Genomic DNA, 18,433 nt, shown 5'->3' on the forward strand with positions numbered 1-18,433 from the left:
TGTTGTCTAAATTGAATTTAATACAAACTTACGTTGTAAATGAGTACTATCTGTGGTATGCGACTGAAAGGGAACTGTCAGTGTCAAATAAAGAAAACAAAACATTTTGAATTTTGAAAACTGGAAATAACTTTGAATTGGTGAAAGGGAGGGAGGTTTACCATTATAGCAGAAAATATAGGTAAAATGCAAAGGTTAAAAGCCGAGGAGCATGCTCACTTATCTGGGAGCGTGTTAAAATCTTTGGCACAAAATCGCATAACTACAATTTTAGAGTTCCTACAGGAGGATGCAGGAAAGTTATCAACTCTCACAAAATTAACTCTCCCTCAAGTCTTGGACATAAGAAACGCTATTTTAAACAAATATGCGGCTCCTTTAATAAAACTTGGTTCATTAAAACTTGATACTTTAGATAAAAGAAAATGTTTAAACACTGGTATTCTCAGGTAAATGTCTTCTATTTTCAATTTGTTTTAAGTATCGCTATGCTATCGTTGTTTTACAGTTTTCTTATTTTCCAGTTTAGATACTGCTACAGGCGGTGGGATACCAATGGGTTATATTACTGAGTTGTGTGGTCTGGCCGATTCAGGCAAAACACAACTGTGTTTACAACTAGCCATAAACAGTGTAAAGAATTCAGAGAGTAGTGTACTTTATATAGATACCAAAGGAGACTTCTCCGCTGTGAGGGTACAGAAGATATTAGATGCTTGTGGCTATTCACATAAGGTATATAAATAATTTGTACCATATTTATTATGTCAAAAGCATTTTTACAGACCCTCTAACTTTTTCAATTTATTTCAGGAAATGGCATTAATAATGATCAAAATAAAAATAGTCCATGTATGGACAATGGAAGAGCTATTAGATTTCCTCAAGAAACTTAAAAACCAGACAATACACATTGAAAACTTAGTTCTTGTGATAATAGATTCATTGCCTTCGCTGATGTTTCAGTACCTTGGTGATGATAACAAAGTTGGTAAGGTATTTTTTATTTTTGTTATTGGTCCAAGCAATCTAATGCATAAGCAAATAGGAGGCCGAAAACAATTGTAACTGATATTTTCAGTCTTTTCTTGAATATTATTCAAATATTTCCAGGTTTATCGTTTTTGAACACCTTTGTGAATTATGCAAGATACTTGGGCAAACACTTCAACATAGCCTTTATTTGTGTGAATATACAAACACGATGGGTGGATCAAGAAAATGCTGATCTGGAAGGTACAATCCCTTGACTTACACTATCTTTTACACATATTTTATATTTCTAGAAATTATAAGCCATAAGTTTTATTTTATTTTGTTTTAGATGATGGGGAACAGGCTTCTTCATATATGAAAGAAACTCATTACAAAGAAAAAAGAAACCGTTGCCTCGGTAAATACTGGCAAACAATCCCAATGATGGTTTTGTTCTTAGAGAAACAAGAGAGAAATAATAATGATGGGTCTACTCATATCTGTTTAAATATAACTGTGATAAACAATGGTCAACTCTCAGATAGAAGTACTGGCTGTAATGTTATGTTAAATAATTTAGGTGTTACCTGATGTGTGTAAGTCTAGCTTATTTGGTAGTCTTATTACGAATAAAATAAAATATAGTTGCATATTTTATGTTTTCATTCAGTTAAGTAATAAAATTGATACATAAAATCTCATCAAAACTGTTTTGTGTAAAGATCGGTAGTTGCATCTCTTTCGTTAATATGTCAAATGAAAGTAACGCACGACACGTACTTAGTTTAGCCCCCATTCGCACGGGAGCTTTTTCAACGCGCGTTAAAAAAGCGCTTGACTCTGTCTGCACTCTAAATTCGATTTAACGACCAATGCTTAAAGTCGAAAATCCAACAACGTTTGATAAAAAGCGCCACCGCTGTCGTGTGAATACATACATGGTTATCCATTTGTGTCATTCAAACGCTTTTTTAACGCGCGTTGAAAAAGCTGCCGTGCGAATGGGGCCTTATTGTGTACCAAAGCGCTTTTGAATAAAAATTAGGTATTGTGTACACTAGCTTTGGAAAAATCAATTGTAGTCGTTGGATATTTTTTGCATAGCATAGACTATAGACTTCTTCATTCATTCACTTCGCTTGCTGCTCATAATGCTCATAATCTCATTCATTTTACTTTCGCACGCCTGACAGGCGCTGCGTGTCGTACTGTGATGGCTTTTAACACTTTTGTAAATTCAATATTTTTATGATATTTATGTCTTTAGTAACAATAGTCCTGTAATTTAATTTAAATCCATATTAATGTGCTTACACAAAATGGCGAACCAGACGCAGAAAATGGTCTATAAGCTAGTACTTACAGGAGGTGAGTGTCGTATTTAATTTAGCCTGATTTATTTTAATTTCATGATGTAATTATTTTCTTAAGTTACAGTACAGTGGGTTGGAAATATCTCAGTGATTTTAGGTATATCAGGTCAGGGGTTGCCCCTCGGTAAAGTTAATTTTATAAGCTACACGTGGAGCTTCTATTCTCCTAACTGAAACCATTTCATGAAATATTTTAGGACCCTGTGGCGGCAAAACTACTGGACAGTCTCGTCTATGTACGTTCTTCGAGAACTTGGGATGGAAGGTGAGCATTTATTACTCTCCATTTGTTTTATTTTTAATTCTATGCTTGCTATATTTGTCATTTAGCAACTAAAATCAAGATTAACTTAGTATGTGAATAAAATTAAATTATTACCATAGATTATATAAATAAATCATTTTTGAAGTTTATTCTTATTAATAGTAATTATAGAAATAGACGAAATAGTGTCATTAATTCGTTAGCAAATTGTCAACAGAGATGTGCCAAATTATTTTTAAGAATAAAAATAAACAAAATAAGTACTTATTCGTATTATGACTCTGTTTATCGTAAGCACAAATTCTTTATTCCTAATTTAAACCGAAGTTCCCAATTATTTGGCACACCTCTTAAAAAAAAAAATCTAAATCTAATCTCTGTAATAGACTAGCTGTTATTGTACAAAATAGGCAGTTGAATTTGTATTGGTAAATATGGCTGTGTAGGTCATGTGGTTTTGGCTTCTCCATTTGGGGATCCGCAAAGATCGTCGATCCACGTTGTGTTTATTTGCAGGTGTTCCGGGTGCCGGAAACGGCTACCGTCCTCCTCAGGTACGAAGTGTAACCTACACAAATTGATACAGTGCATGTTACGCGAAAATCGCAAAATGTTTGGGTTCCAAAATTGAACATTTGTCTCTTTTTTAACAACTTCCAAAATGGTTCTCAAATCAACTTGATAATATATTTGATGAGGCTATACAATTGTGCTGTTTTGAAGCAAAAGGTAACTACCTCATTGTCAGTTGTTAACAAGGCACTAAAGCCAAAAAGATGCAAAGGTATTATCCTCAATGTGTTTGCTGCCTTTGCTGAAAATGTTATGTTTGCTAAAAAAAATGCTAAAATGTTATTTAAATTGAATCTCTGGAAGTATGTTTTAAAAAAACATTAATTATTTTGCTAGTGTTTTTGATAGTATTAATTGTGTTATTGCAATAGCAATATTGATAGTGAATTAAGTAGATAGACTACTTTATCATATTAAATGCTGTTTTATCATTGAGTCATTAAAGTATATCAAGTGCCAAGGACAGCATCATTTCCCGTAATTGCCTATTATTTGTTTGTTTTGTAGACAGTAATATAAACAAGTAGGTATGTATACAACATGTTTTATGCAAACAGAACAACTTTTTTTTCAAATTAGGGTTTGAAAATAGCTACATACATACTTATAATGTTCATTTTAATCAAAATACTGTATTAAATGTTAGTTTTACTGTTTTTCAAGTTTGAAACCCAAACATTAAACAATGCACTGATTTAATGCATATTTGGACTGCAATAAAAATGGTTCACTTTACTGTATTTTGAGTTTATTTCTGCCGGTGCCGGTATACAATATTACCGACAGATGGTGATACTGATTTGTGAATCGTCACCTGTTATAATTTTGTATGCTTGCTCAATAAATATATTGGGATACTATTTAATGAAATTTATACATATACAAAACAGTAATAAGTCCACGAATATATCGCCATTTTATGTGTCTCTTTTATTTTCAGTGGAGGGGTGAAGTTTGCAGATCTCACGCCAGATGAAGGTGAGTTCATTTCACAATTTGATTACTATAGTACCTACGGCCAAGGAATTTAATTCCAGTATCATTTCGTATCTTGTCACAGTGACAATAGTAGGTATGAGGTCCCTGGTGACATTGATTGTCACTGTGACAAGGTACGAAATGGTAGGGATATTAAATTCTTTGAATATTCTTATTACTTACCATTTAAGCGCGACTGGCTAACAAAGTTGAATAAAATTTATTAAATTCGTAAAAACGACAAAAGATACTTTTATAAATCCCGGTCTTTTGATAGGCTTGCGTGGGGAGATCCAACACTTACAGGCCCTTTGGAGAGCTTAAGTCTCATGTTGTATACAATTTTATTACTAACATTGTTCGCCAGAATGTTCATGAAGCTATTTTTTGGTTTTTAATTTCTTACAAAAGTAATTAAATCATAATCATACCATGCAGTAACAATTTGTATAGGTACTAGTAGGTCACTAATAGTAGGTGCATAGAAAAGCCTACTTAATTTATTACACTACAACTCCTTTCGAACGATTCTAAGTGTGATTCTAGAACAGTAAAAGGTTGTCCAACAAACTTGTTTGTATTAGTCAATCATGTTTCCGTTTGTCACAGTCATGCCGAACAATTGGTATTGATTCAGATTCGCTGAAAGATGCTATGAAGAGTTAATAGGTACTTACGTTACGTAGGTAATAAACCCCAGCTAAAACTGCTAGTAGTTTATCTTGATAGAATTGCATACCAATAAATAATCCTATTCATTTATTGAATAAAACGACATAAATCTGTGTTCTGTTGTCTTTGGAACTCTACCAATCATTATTTACTAATACATAGTCTTTCATGTGAATTGTGAAATGCCGGCCGGAAATACTACAGTTATGTTTACTAAAAACTTGCCAAGATAAATCACAAGATTTTTCGCGGCATCGTCACGCCCTCCCGCCGGAAATAGTTTCCCTCCAAAATTATACGTAACCATAGAGAGTGACCTTGATCATAGATAAACGTTATCGCTATTTGATACGTCACCCTAATAGGCGACCTTTCATATTTTTTCGCGCCATTATCAACTTCCGACCAGAAATATTTTCCCTCGAAAACGAAAATATGTACTTACGTAACCATAGACGACCTTGATCATGGATAGCTGCCATTTGCATAAAATACGGCAAATACGCATTGGATATTTGAAATTCAAATCGAAGTCAATGACCCTTGTTCGGCGAGTCTCGAGATCGAATCGTTGATAAGACCCACCAATGCAAGAGGCACTTCGTAATTAGAGAAGTTTCGCAAGTCTTATTCAAGTTTTAAATTTGTCTTTAACAAGATACGTGCTTCGATAAACTTTGATAGGTATAATATAATTTAACGAGGTCCCTACATTTTTTGTTCTCTTTATCTAGCCAGAGAAACTATGTTTATTATACAGTGACCTTGAATTTCATACGGTTCGCAATGTCAACGAGTCCCAATGTCATTTTCCTCCCCTTCTTTCAAGAACAAGGTTTCACCCCTTGAATCATTTTACGATGTCCAGATTGTAGGTCGCGTTTCTAAATTCTTACGAGCATTTGCAGCGGCCGGGCTTAGAGTACTTTACGTTAAATATGTTTTCAATTACCTCTATTTTGTGGCACAGATATTTTTTGCATGCTGTTCTACTCTTACGTTTGTCATTGACGTGAATCTGAATACTATGTGAGTCATTCAGGTCAGCTCAACTTAGGTTACTTACTTTCCTAGCTATAGCAAACCAGTGTAAGTACGATTACCGGGTCCGCACAAATATTACCGAATCGAAGTCAAAGTTACTCTGGTTTGCTTGAAGCTAAAGTTCGGTCAATGATGAGAAAATCTGTTTTGATGACGTCTTCAAACTGTCCTTAAGTCACGCTTTATTTTAGCACATTACGCTCACGTATATCGTGTTAATTAAAGCCACAAGTAAAATTGCTAAGAGATCTCAGTCCATGCCACGAACTTATGACGTTGCAGACATGTGAGATGGGATGGGCAGCGGCCATTCTCTGTGCCAAGTCGGTAATTGCATTTATATTGCGAAATACTGACCCGTTTACTACGTAATATTATTTTTAGATAATGATACTGTCCACAGCTCGTAAAGTCATTTGCAGAAGTTTTATTCCAAACGTCAAGCTGACTAATGAGATTAATTAATAGCATAACTGCGCTCTCCGTTTACGCATTAGTTAGGGTTCTTTAGGTCTTAGGTCACAGTTTCTTTGGTGCGTTCGCTTTGCGTATCCTCTGTAAGCGTTCATATGAATACCTCTATTGGGCTATTACTATTACCGCCGCTCTATTTTGCCTTCCCTCATAGATATCGATGTCACACTTTGTAACTCAAGTATTTTGGTACGATAACCCCTCCACGAGTCTAATGTGTATCAGTTAAGAACGTGGAACTAGCTGTTCATGTTGTTATGGCTTATAACCTTATAGATAAGAGATAATAATTCATACGTATTCCCAATAGTAACCTCCCAGTTTCGATTTCATCTCTCGCATTGCCAAGTCATAAGGAACGAAGTCTAGGTGACTTCATTATAATATGTCGTTTAGCGTGTAAAGGTCGTATCGTAGCCAAATACATTTTTAATTTAAAGGAAGAAGTCTCTTATATAATGTAAATATGTGTTGAATCATATCATAAACCCATTTCACTAACTTGAGTCGAGTACAGACAGTTGTTATAACGTTTATATGTATTATGGATATATACTTCCCTAATGAGCGATACATGACGCCAGTGAGTTTAACGAATGATAACGAAGTTCGATGTATGAAAACGGTTACAGACTCCCCGACTCCCCGAGTTATTGTAGCTATGTTTTTCAAGCCGTGACTGTTTGTTCTATATTATAATATTGTAGGTATATTTTTCTAGTAAATGCTTACAATCCTCATACCCATCATTCTCCAGTAAACGCTTGAAGACATTTACCAGTTATAAAGTCCCGAGTTATCTTATGTATTGTGACGCAATTCTGCGTTCAGGTTCCCGGCTCATCAGACTATTCTCAGCTAACTGTTCCGAAGAGATTGCCAGCAATGTAGGCCGACGTCAAAAATATGTATACATTTTTCGCCTTATTACAAAGTAATAGAATTTAAAAGTGTTCATATATTTTTACGTCGTCTCACGGAGATTAGCCGCGAGGATCAATGGCTTCTGACCCAATTAGGGTTCACAATTCAGAATCTTAATTAAACTTGAGACCTTCAGACACGATCTTCCTTTGAGAAAAATGTTTCGATTAGAATGAAAATAATAGTAACTTAAGAAATTATTCAGGTCATGACTTATTTATTTTATTTTAGCTCCATGAAAAATATTTTTTGCTCACTTAGCTTTTTTTCGTAACCTCGTTCATTTAAATTTATGAAAACTGTGCTACTTGTCCAGAAAGAAAAAACATCTAAGTGTGTCAGTGTCACTCTCAAGCCAAGACTATAAGTAATTCCGATTTTCGTCGCACTTTAGATTTTTGACAGACAATCATGTACATTCTAGACATGTGTTATCCACCTATATACTTATTCATCACGGAAAATGGCTAAGGGTTGAAAAAATCCGAGTTGTTTACCTAAACAGGAGCAATTGTACTCGGAGGTAAATAGTAGCATTCGCTTACATAAATATGGAATATCGCTTAGAACTTGTACCTGTCATTTTGCTTTATAAAATGCGTCGAAGCAGTTTAGCTCGCGCCATGCAACCGTGGAAATCTCCAACACCCCACACCCTCTTTGAATAATACATTTTTCCATCGTAATCTTCTTATAAAAATAGTATTAGTAGGGTTGCCAGATGGTCGGGATTTGGCGGGATTCTCCCGATTTTTAGCATGTATTCCCGATTCCCGACGAAGTGAACATTGTCCCGAAAAACAGCTTCACGTTATAAAACAATAATTTCATGTTCCAAACTGTCGTCGAGCGAGCGAGCGACCCGCGTCGATCGCGTAGCTAACGTAGTGTCAATAATGTAAAATATCGTTGTTTTTAATACAATTACTTTAATTTGAATGTTTTTTTTCCCGACTTAAGTCCCAAAATCCCGAAAAATTTATATTTTTTCCCGATAATAGCGCCTTTCGATCTGGCAACCCTAAGTATTAGCCTCGATGGTTTGCGGGATAGTTACGGGGCTTCCATGTTTTCACGTGAGCGTGTATGTGTGTGTATATATGACGCTCACGGTCACGTTCACGGCCTGTCTTGAAATAAAATGTTGCAAGCACGGCGGATAATAATGGAATTGTTAGGCGGAGATTGAATTGCGCGCTTCATCGATAAGTAATCTCATTTAATATACCTACAGTTAGATAAAGGGTTTCCTGCCTTTCATGATTCTTTATACCTATCGAGAAAACAGAATTACAACGCGCTATGGCGTTCTCGCAACTCGCAACCCGCTAATCAAAAAGTTATTTTAGGCTCTCTCAGCCGTTATAATCAAATATTTATTATAAAAAATGTAGGCACTTCTCGTGACTAACATAAATCACGAATACTAAATCATTAATCGGACATGCCATTCCATCATTGAGGGCGCCAGGGCGCCTTGTATCACGTAGTGTCCAACGGTTGAGCTTCAAATACTATCACCGCATTGACATTTCAAATAAGAATGGGTACACTACCAATATACCTACCTATTTATACATGCCCTGCTTTCCGATTGATTTAGGGTTCATCTTAATAGTGTTTACACCCGGTTGCATCCTCAGATACTAGATTTTTTTCTCTCCACTTTGCGCGATCTTTGCAATCCTAGGTATTCTGTTTTGTAAGACCATCGGAACGCATGCCATCCATCGCAACGTCTTGCGAGCAATCAATTTTATACATGAAATATGTACTGCTTGACTTATAATATAAAACTCCGAAAGCGCGATGTAGAAAATACCTGTTAAAAGTGACGCCACCCAACTCACCTAAACTAGGTCTTTTTTTCGTACCTAATAGGTATAGATAAGTAAACGTGTAACATTCATAAACTGAGCGTGACCAAATATCAGAGAGAACCTCTTTTCCATTTTTAATTCCATAATGTTTTTTCTTTTTATATTTACCACAACAAACTTCAACCGACGCAAACACGTCAAGAGTGATTAATAAATACAAAGTTCCTCGCGTTGTTTCATGCTCCCCTATGCCCGAGCATATTGGAGCATACATAGGCTTCAGTCAGGCGTTGTTTTTACGTTACATTAGGTACCTTTGTAAAGTTTCATTCAGCTTGAAGTTGCTTTGATTACAACTCTTACGGATGGTTGTATTTATGTGTCGAGGAGCGTATCAAAAGACGTGAAATCCGTGCGGATTTAATTATAAATTAATGAGTATATTGTGAAAGGAATGACGACAAATTGGAATAATAAGAATACTTCAGTGGTTCGATATCGTCTTCACTCACTGTTGACTATCGAGCAGCATAAGTACTTATTCCCATTTCCGAGCCTCCGCAGCCTTATCTAGGAAATGCTGCATTTTTGTAATATCATCGGTTTTGATTTTCATATTACTTACTTTTTAAATCAAAATATTCACAACTAACCCGGGATTAAGTCTGGTTATGTTTGACTGAATGAATAAAAGCAATAAAGCATTGCTTATTGAGCTTACCGTGGGACTTAGTCAATTTGTGTAAGAATGCCCCTATAATATTTATTTATTTATGGCTCCCATCTAGGGTTGCCAGATCGAAAGGCGCTATTATCGGGGAACAAAATCAATTTTTCGGGATTTAAGGACTTATCGGAAAAAAAAATACATTCAAATTAAAGTAATTGTATTAAAAACAACGATATTTTACATTATTGGCACTACTTCAGCTCGCTCGCTCGACGACAGATCGGAACTTGAAATAATTGTTTTATAACGTGAAGCTGTTTTTCGGGACAATTTACACTTTGTCGGGAATCGGGAACACCTGCTAAAAATCGGGAGAATCCCGCCAAATCCCGACCATCTGGCAACCCTACTCCCATCTGATCCCCATTTATTACTCATAAATCCCTGCTTAGATACTGTTGGGTGTTGGCAATAAATGTATTGGCTCTATTTACAAGTACAGATGTGTCAATATCCTCGAAGGTTTATTTTCCTCTAAAAACCTTATTATTATTTTGTATCTTGAATTAGCATTAAAAAAAACTTAATGTGTAAACGACGCGCGTTGCCAGAAATACTTTGCCACGAAAATGTATTTAATATTTTGACTTCATCAAGTACCGTACTTTTCTTAGAGCCTTGCACGTTCAAGGGTTAGCCAACTAACTTGGAGTCAACCGTATAAACTCGGGAGTTAATAGTACATTTTAACCCTGTATAAACGATTATAACTCCGAGTTAGTTGACTAACCCAGAAATGCGCAAGTGGCCCTTAGTCACTTACTCCTCTTACTTATATAATATGTAAAATCACTATTTTTTGCGCTTCCGTCTGTCACTCCGTACGGGTTTGTTTAGGTAGTTGATGTGTTTATCTTTCACACTATATTTAGATTTTGTGTGAAAAAAATATCAACCATTGTGATTGTGACGCACGTTACATATTAGCATAAGTAGCATAACAGAAGAATCGTTTTCATTTCAACCTATTTAAGGGGCTCCCCCACGCCAATGACCTTCGATCTGAATCCCTTAGTTTCATATTTTTTTGTAACTTATCATATTTACAGCAACGGCTTTAAGCAATATAGTATCCCATATTAACTTCAAAGTTCAATGTCTTCGAGATATTTGGCATCAAAGTTGAACTATTTTAGGCTAAAAAACTGGTTTTCTGGCCATAACTTTTGTGTTAATTAGTTTAAAATTTTTCGAGACGTCAAAGACGAACCCATATATGTAGATTTCGTACATGTAAGGGCTTGTGCACAAATCACGCGAGGTTCGATAGGGGGGGGTTGGGCTCAGGAAAAAATCACGACAGATCACGTTGGGGGAGGGGGGTATAAGGAGACCTCACGTGTATTTTTCTACAGTGAACGTAACTAAGAAAAAATACATTCCACATGAGAAGATACTTTTTCTCGGTTTCTTTAAACATAAATTGTCACTCCGCACTTCAAAATAGCGAGTCTTTTGTGTTTAAAAATTCATAAAAAAATAAGTATTCATTTCTTTCAAAATGCGGTAGACAAAAACGGAGACAAAAGATTGAAGAACCGATAACCGTTTGTCTTATAATTCTATCTGTAGTGCAAAAACAAAAAAAAAAGGAGGTACGATTCAAAACTTGTCAAAAATCGATGAAAACTCCGGGTAACCCCTTAATGGTAATCCATATTATAATTATAAGTACGTAAAAGTCGTTTAAAATATGATTTATGTTATTCTTTAGAATTCTGCCTTCAAGCATTCATGACGAGGTTGTAAACAAAAGGACACGCAATAGGTATTGAGAAATGTCATAGTATAATAATGGGGTTATTGACATGGAATTGGTTGAAGTAGTGAAGGTTGCGCAGCCTGCATGGAACTATTAGACAAAATGAAAACGTGGTCAATCAACGTAACAAAAGAATCAATTTGTATTGTTGATAAAACGTTCACTTTTTCTAGGCTTTTAGTGTCGCAATCTGATACAGTTGAGGGACCTTGCGCTCGATTCCTATAAGAAGTTTAGAGCTGAGTAGTTGTTGATATTAAGGCGCTCTTATACTCGAGTTTTACGTTTTCAAGGGGGTGAAGCAGACGCGTGGTAGAACGGGCAGGCGGGCGCCCCGCGCGGCGCACCGCACCATGCCCGCGCAGCACGTCTACGTCCTTATTCTGACGACATCGGTATTCTGAATTGTCAGTTCCGGGATTTTTTCCGGCAATTAATATTGAATAAGATTTATTAGCAAATTCGAATTTTGATGAGTACTTAATGAAATTAAAAATGGTAGGTAAGACGGTGAGTGTAAATAATTATTAATTATATACAATATAAGTGTATACCGCGACAAACTGAGAATCTAATCAAATGATACCAAATTATTATGAGACAAAAAATAGTACTTATACTAATAGACATTAAAAATGTAATAGAGCTAGACCAAGAAAAATCTGCAACGATTTTGATTGCACACGCAGTGCAAGTGTTATTTTAAACGTCAATCTTCTATGAAATTATGAATAACACTTGCACTGCCTATGCTATCAAAATTGTTGCAGACTTGGTCTAACTCTAGCAGTCAATTTCGGGCAAGTAGGTAGTGAAAATAAGGAAGAATACTAGCAAAGCTAAGATTATTTGTGGGACTATTGAGTTATGCATAGCTCCAATAAGTACATAAAATTAGCTGTCTCCACAAGAAAGAATTATAACAATTTATAACTCTAACTGTCATACTTACTATTTTTCTAATTTTGAATTGACGAGTAAAAGTCAAGCATTTAAAGATTGTAATGACAAAAAACACTTCTACTTCGACATTCGAGTTTGTTAATAGCTCAAGAAAATAAAAAAAATCTGCGGAAATAATTCGTATAATTTTGAAAATTGGCACAGTTATACCTTGTGGTGTCCAGATAACCATACTTAATGTCCTCGAGCTTAGCGGGTGTGCTGAGGGTGTAGGGGTGAGGGGGGGGGGGGGGGGGGTGAAGGTCCCTTTTTTTAGTTTTTCGTAAATAACTCGTAAATGGTGGCCAATATTAAAAAATCTTGTTAAACGTTAATAATCTACACAAAATGTTGTACAAAAAAGATTCAGTACACTTTTAGCAGGGATCAATATTTAAAAAGATAATAAAGAGAGAAAGTTAATTATATTAAATTCTAAGGTTCCTTGTTTTTATTTTTTCGTTAATAATTTGAAAAGTATGACTCATAGCAAAAAAAATCTTATACATAAATAATAAACATAAAAGTTCCTACAAGAAACATGTAGGACACTTTTCGCTAGGATCAATATTAAAAAAAACCGGGCAAGTGCGAGTCGGACTCGCGCACGAAGGGTTCCGTACCATAATGCAAAAAAAAAAACGGAAAAAAATGCAAAAAGAAAACGGTCACCCATCCAAGTACTGACCACGCCCGACGTTGCTTAACTTTGGTCAAAAATCACGTTTGCTGTATGGGAGCCCCACTTAAATCTTTATTTTATTCTGTTTTTAGTATTTGTTGTTATAGCGGCAACAGAAATACATCATCTGTGAAAATTTCAACTGTCTAGGTCACGGTTCGTGAGATACAGCCTGGTGACAGACGGACGGACGGACGGACGGACGGACGGACGGACAGCGAAGTCTTAGTAATAGGGTCCCGTTTTACCCTTTGGGTACGGAACCCTAAAAAGACAAAGCAGCGGGTAAGTTGTTATTTATGTATAAGATTTTTTTTGCAATGAGTCATACTTTTCAAATTATTAACGAAAAAATACAAACAAGGAACCTTAGAATTTATTATAATTAACTTTCCTTCTTTATTATCTTTTTAAATATTGATCCCTGCGAAAAGTATACTAAATCTTTTTTGTACAAAATTTTGTGTAAATTATTAACGTTTTACAACATTTTTTGATATTGGCCACCGTTTACGAGTTATTTACGAAAAACTAAAAAAAGGGACCTTAGAAGTGATTATAATTGAATTTTCCGCGTTAATATCTCTTTGAATATTGATCCTAGCAAAAAATTGTACTAAATCTTTCTGGTATGCAATTTTATGCAGATTACTTATGTAATAGAATATGTTTTGCTATGCGCCACCGTTTAAGAGTTATTTACGAAAAACTAAAAAAAGGGTCCTTTAATATCAAATATCTCACTTCCGGTCAAGAATTCGATCAAGCAACCGGCAAATTCTGATTCAGCGGGGTCTAATTAGGTTAAAAAACCCGGTTGCCAAAAAGTAATACGATTTGCCAGTCGAAATCGATATTATGAAAAATATGACCAGCCTAAAATATTTGAATCTTGTATATCTATGTTTAAAAATTATTCAATTTGATTAATTTTATAGCTTTTTAAAATATGTTTACACAATTTATCAATCGTGACTGAATTCCGGATTGGTTAGATGGGTGTGTGCCTTTGCTGCCCAACTTGTTATAAAATGACAATATGACGGACGAATGTCTGAAATGTCACCGTATTTAAGAATTATTTTGCTTTTCTTCGTAAGCATGTTGAAAAACATTGTGTGTATAACATATTTGCGTATTTATACTGTGATTACCCATTTTATGAAACGTCCGCTAAACTAGCATAGGTCCGACGCCGACAGTGGTCACGGGCGTACTGGCGTGAGGAATGGGCGCAAGGTATTGCCGCGTAGGGTGTAATTTAGTAAGCAAAATGTTGAATTCATCAAATGATGAATGAAAACATTAACGTTTCGATTAAAGGACAAGCAATAATGAAGATTTACTTAAAAGCTATCGACTGAAGTAAGTTTCATATACATTTTCGTCGTAGTACTTCTAACATAAGGAAATAAAGACAGTGTTAGGCATGTTTTCAACTTAAGATTCTATCGAGAAAATTATGAGCCGTCGTGTTTCTGACAAGCAATAACGTAGTTCAAGGACTGAAGTTATACATACTAGAAAATAATGCATGAAATCCTTGTAAAAGTCTGTAAATATGGTGACAAAAAAGCGCATTTTACTACACACCGCGCCTTAAATTAATACACATTCATTCATTGATAATCGGCCATAACATTTATACATCAAAATGAATCCAAGTTTAAAAGATTTTATTGGTTCTCTCTCTCTCGCTGTGTCTCTAAAATGTTAGCCTACAGTACATTTTAATATGTTCAATCAAGCTGAAATTTTACGTTTTCACATGATGTAATGTGTTTGAATTAGCACTAATACGTATTGATAAATACACAATCCCGTTATTACATTAACATTTTGTTCTTATGACTATGTCTCGAAGGAGGCGGTCGTAGGAACTCTGTAAAAACAACGCAGCTCCATCCAGTGTATTTTAATTGTGATCCTTAAGCGTCATTTCTAAATATGACGCAAATAAAGTACTGTAAGCAATTACAACTTTTTTTTACACAAATCATAGCTAGTTTCACTCTATGCCACTATATGTACACAAAATGTATCTTTATTAATGATGTTGTAGCTCGAAGTGTTACAGGCGATGTATGCCAGACGGCTTGCAAACTTTGCACCGCCGCGGCTGTGGCCCAGGCCACCCAGGGTAGCAGCGGTGAGTTGGAACTTGGAACCCGTAACGAGCTATAAGCCAGATCATGAGTCTTAAAGCCAACCCATTAAGAGCTAGATTCGAGTAATCTAATCATGTTACGTGTTAGTAATTGCATCGCACACGATTTCTTGCAGTCATATTCATATCATAATACAGCAGCTCATTTCATCATATACCTAAGACATATGAGCAGCTTTGATATTGTACTTTTAAAAAACAAGCAAGAAATAGCTCTGTCTTTTAAATTAAGTTTGACTTGACGCAATGCCTCTGATGCTTGATTATACACCCTTAGAATTGGCGGTAAAAGATCTGTGCGGCATCAGTGGGCCAACCTGATTGGATGCGGCTCGGCTGGCTCCCAATTAGGAATAAATACTGCATACTTATTGCTCTGATTGCGTAATTGCTCAACTTCGGACGGCGCCGAGCAAAAGGTGGATGGGCTGCAGCTAGTCCAGGGAGGGTATCTAATATAATATTTCATTCCTGTAACCATTATTGCATCGCTACAAGAAGTCGTGTGCGAAGGCTCCTACCGTAATGCTATGCTCTGTAAATGAATACCAACGATTCGTTTTGGCATTGTCATTTACTAGGATTCGGTGTCCATGTCCGCTCATTATAGTCCGTATTTCTGTCATCATCACTAACGACGCCTTTGTTCTCACATGTGACACGTGTTTTAGTACTTGTATTCGTTATCCACGAGTCGCCTAATGGATTGAACATTTAGTCGTAATTGTTACGCTAAAATTTGATAACAGGTGTAATAGTTAGAAAACAGACAGGCTTATTGTAATTGAAGTTTTACGACTTAACCATACTAGGTACATAATACTGCCGTAATCCGCTCGCATGACATACAATCGTAATTGTAAATACAGTAAAAAATACAGTAAAACCTGCCTTGTACGATTATGAACTGCAGAGACATACTTCTAGAGTGTAAGGACAGAGAACTAGATCGATCTAAAAAATTTAACATTTTACACATAGGTACATAATTAAAAATTTAATATTATTGTAATTAAGTGTAATCTTGACAATTTTCACTCTTTGTGAGCACAGAATTCCTGGTAGGTGTAGAACGGGTGCTCGCCAGCGTTTATATACAGCGAGTTTAATACCGACTTATAGTCTGTATCTTTAGGTATTTAAATAAAAGTAAATAAACAATTTGTACATTTTCGGGTAGTTATAACATTTACGTATTCATTAACCAACCAAATACAAAACCGCCTGGATCAGTCACTGAACGATCTGACTTTAACCTACATTATTTGATCGTGTAATGTTTTCATCTACCCTCAACTGCCTTAAGGGGCCATTTGAGGGCAGATTTTGTTTACTTTTATTGAAATACCTCAAGATACAGAGTATAGGTAGGTACCTACTTTACCAAAATGCGTCAACAACACAGATAACAGAAAAAAATACTAGTCGGCTTATTTAATCTAATTGGCTCTACTAGTAACGCTCGACTTGCTAATTAACTTTAATTACCCATAGGCTGTAATAATACATCTTAATACTTGGTACATAATCGTCCCACATACGTCATCGGAGGCGTGTGGCTCAGGCCAATGTCCATAGGAACTTTGCCAAACTAATTCATATTCACGAATATCCGTCCGGCCTCCCGTCTGAGCTTACTCCATTGAGAGCAATTGTAATTTCAAAATCTTTGACGTCATTCAACGTTTGTTGCTCTTTAAGTTTAGAGTACATTGACAGTCTTCCTTCGTCGACGTCAAACGTTATGGCCCTCCGTAGTTCTGACGTGGTCTAGAAGCATGTGGGTAGTCCTCGCCTCCTCGGACCCTCCTGCATTTGTCCTCGACTTGGTCTATGATGCTTGTTTCAAGTTGATTTTGGTCATAGGTAATGTCAATATAATTTAACGCTTACGATGATTCGGCAAAGCAGCTTGGATGTATTTTTCTTTGAAGGGCACGAGGTATACCATAATTACTTACCTGATAGTGATATTTGACATGTTTACCTAAATAATCCAAATTAATTAAAGTGGTTATATCCACAAATTGATTAATTGCTGAAACCCCAAATGATACAGTAGATAATGATAATGGCTAATAAACGATCGATGCAAATTATACCAATGTTTGTGTTTACCCAAGCTGTAATAACTTAGCCATTGTGGGCAATTTACTTCCAGTAATGGAAATCGAACAATGCACGAAAGTTGACGATAATTCGACTCTAACGGAATCAAAACACGCGACATGTCCGTATGAATTACGCTCTGCTTCGGTTACATCTAAATATTTTAATGTGTTTATTTCATTATTCGTTTAATTGTGTTTATTTTATTATTCGTTTTATTTTGTGTTTATTTTTGTATTATTGAAATATCTAAACACCTGCGTTTCCTGGTTACAATTTCGAATTGTAACCAAGAGGATGATAATCGCTAAGGCGTAGTGCACAAATTATGCGAGGTGTTTTCGGTTACTTTTTGACTACCCCCCTTCCCCCACATAACCTCACGTGTGTTCTGCCCGGAAACGACACAGTTTACTGGTATAATTTAGTCTGCGTGTTGAGATTAGGTACGTTAAGGTTCAAATAAGTGTCATCGACATTCTAACTCTGTAATCAGTCTTAATAGGTACTCATAAATCTCGCAACATAACTCAAGCAGAGATTACTCGAAGATAACAGTGAACTGCACGCCTGTTATCTATTTCACAAAATAATTTGACTAATGTATGGTCTTACCTAGTATAACTTGATCTCAAAATCCGTTACAGCTACTCATTATCGCATATCACACTCATATTGGTTCATTGCAAAAGCGTTTTCTGAATAACTGCCCTGAGGGTCTACCGCGAACCACGTTGCCTCCCTGTCACACTTACGTACGAATTTACAAGTGCGAGAGGGCAACACGTCAAACGTGCTTCGCGGTAGGCCCTCTGGACTGGACTTCGATCCAGTTTGAACTAGCCACTAAAGCGATAAACTACAACTTATTGCCCGACGCTGTTGGTCCCATCATAATATTTTAAGATTATAGCCACGCCGGCACATACGAGCTCGTAATGGA

General features: G+C 35.9%; 2 protein-coding genes across 8 annotated transcripts in view; both read left to right on the top strand.

Moving 5' to 3' along the window:
- Positions 1-93: 93 nt before the first annotated feature.
- On the top strand, positions 94-1,607 carry LOC134793209 (DNA repair protein RAD51 homolog 4). The gene is made up of 5 exons (XM_063764787.1): positions 94-449; positions 525-735; positions 814-991; positions 1,114-1,236; positions 1,325-1,607. Exons 1-5 carry the CDS (start codon positions 187-189, stop codon positions 1,564-1,566), a joined length of 1,017 nt encoding a protein of 338 aa, XP_063620857.1. The 5' UTR covers positions 94-186; the 3' UTR covers positions 1,567-1,607.
- Positions 1,608-2,134: 527 nt separating this feature from the next.
- The window catches only part of LOC134792693 (TRPL translocation defect protein 14), a 34,327-nt gene continuing 18,028 nt past the window's right edge, over positions 2,135-18,433 (top strand). For 2 of the 7 annotated variants that reach the window (XM_063763965.1, XM_063763966.1), the window contains exons 1-5: positions 2,135-2,343; positions 2,546-2,613; positions 3,130-3,167; positions 4,127-4,164; positions 15,277-15,363. In XM_063763965.1, the coding sequence (XP_063620035.1) occupies positions 2,280-2,343; positions 2,546-2,613; positions 3,130-3,167; positions 4,127-4,164; positions 15,277-15,363 (295 nt within the window). In that variant the 5' untranslated portion in view covers positions 2,135-2,279. The remainder of the gene's footprint in view (positions 2,344-2,545; positions 2,614-3,129; positions 3,168-4,126; positions 4,165-15,276; positions 15,364-18,433) is intronic. The other 5 variants (XM_063763963.1, XM_063763967.1, XM_063763964.1 and 2 more) reach the window with 4 other exon arrangements.

The sequence above is a fragment of the Cydia splendana genome, chromosome 8 (genome assembly GCF_910591565.1).
Source record: "Cydia splendana chromosome 8, ilCydSple1.2, whole genome shotgun sequence".
NCBI classification, from domain to species: domain Eukaryota; kingdom Metazoa; phylum Arthropoda; class Insecta; order Lepidoptera; family Tortricidae; genus Cydia; species Cydia splendana.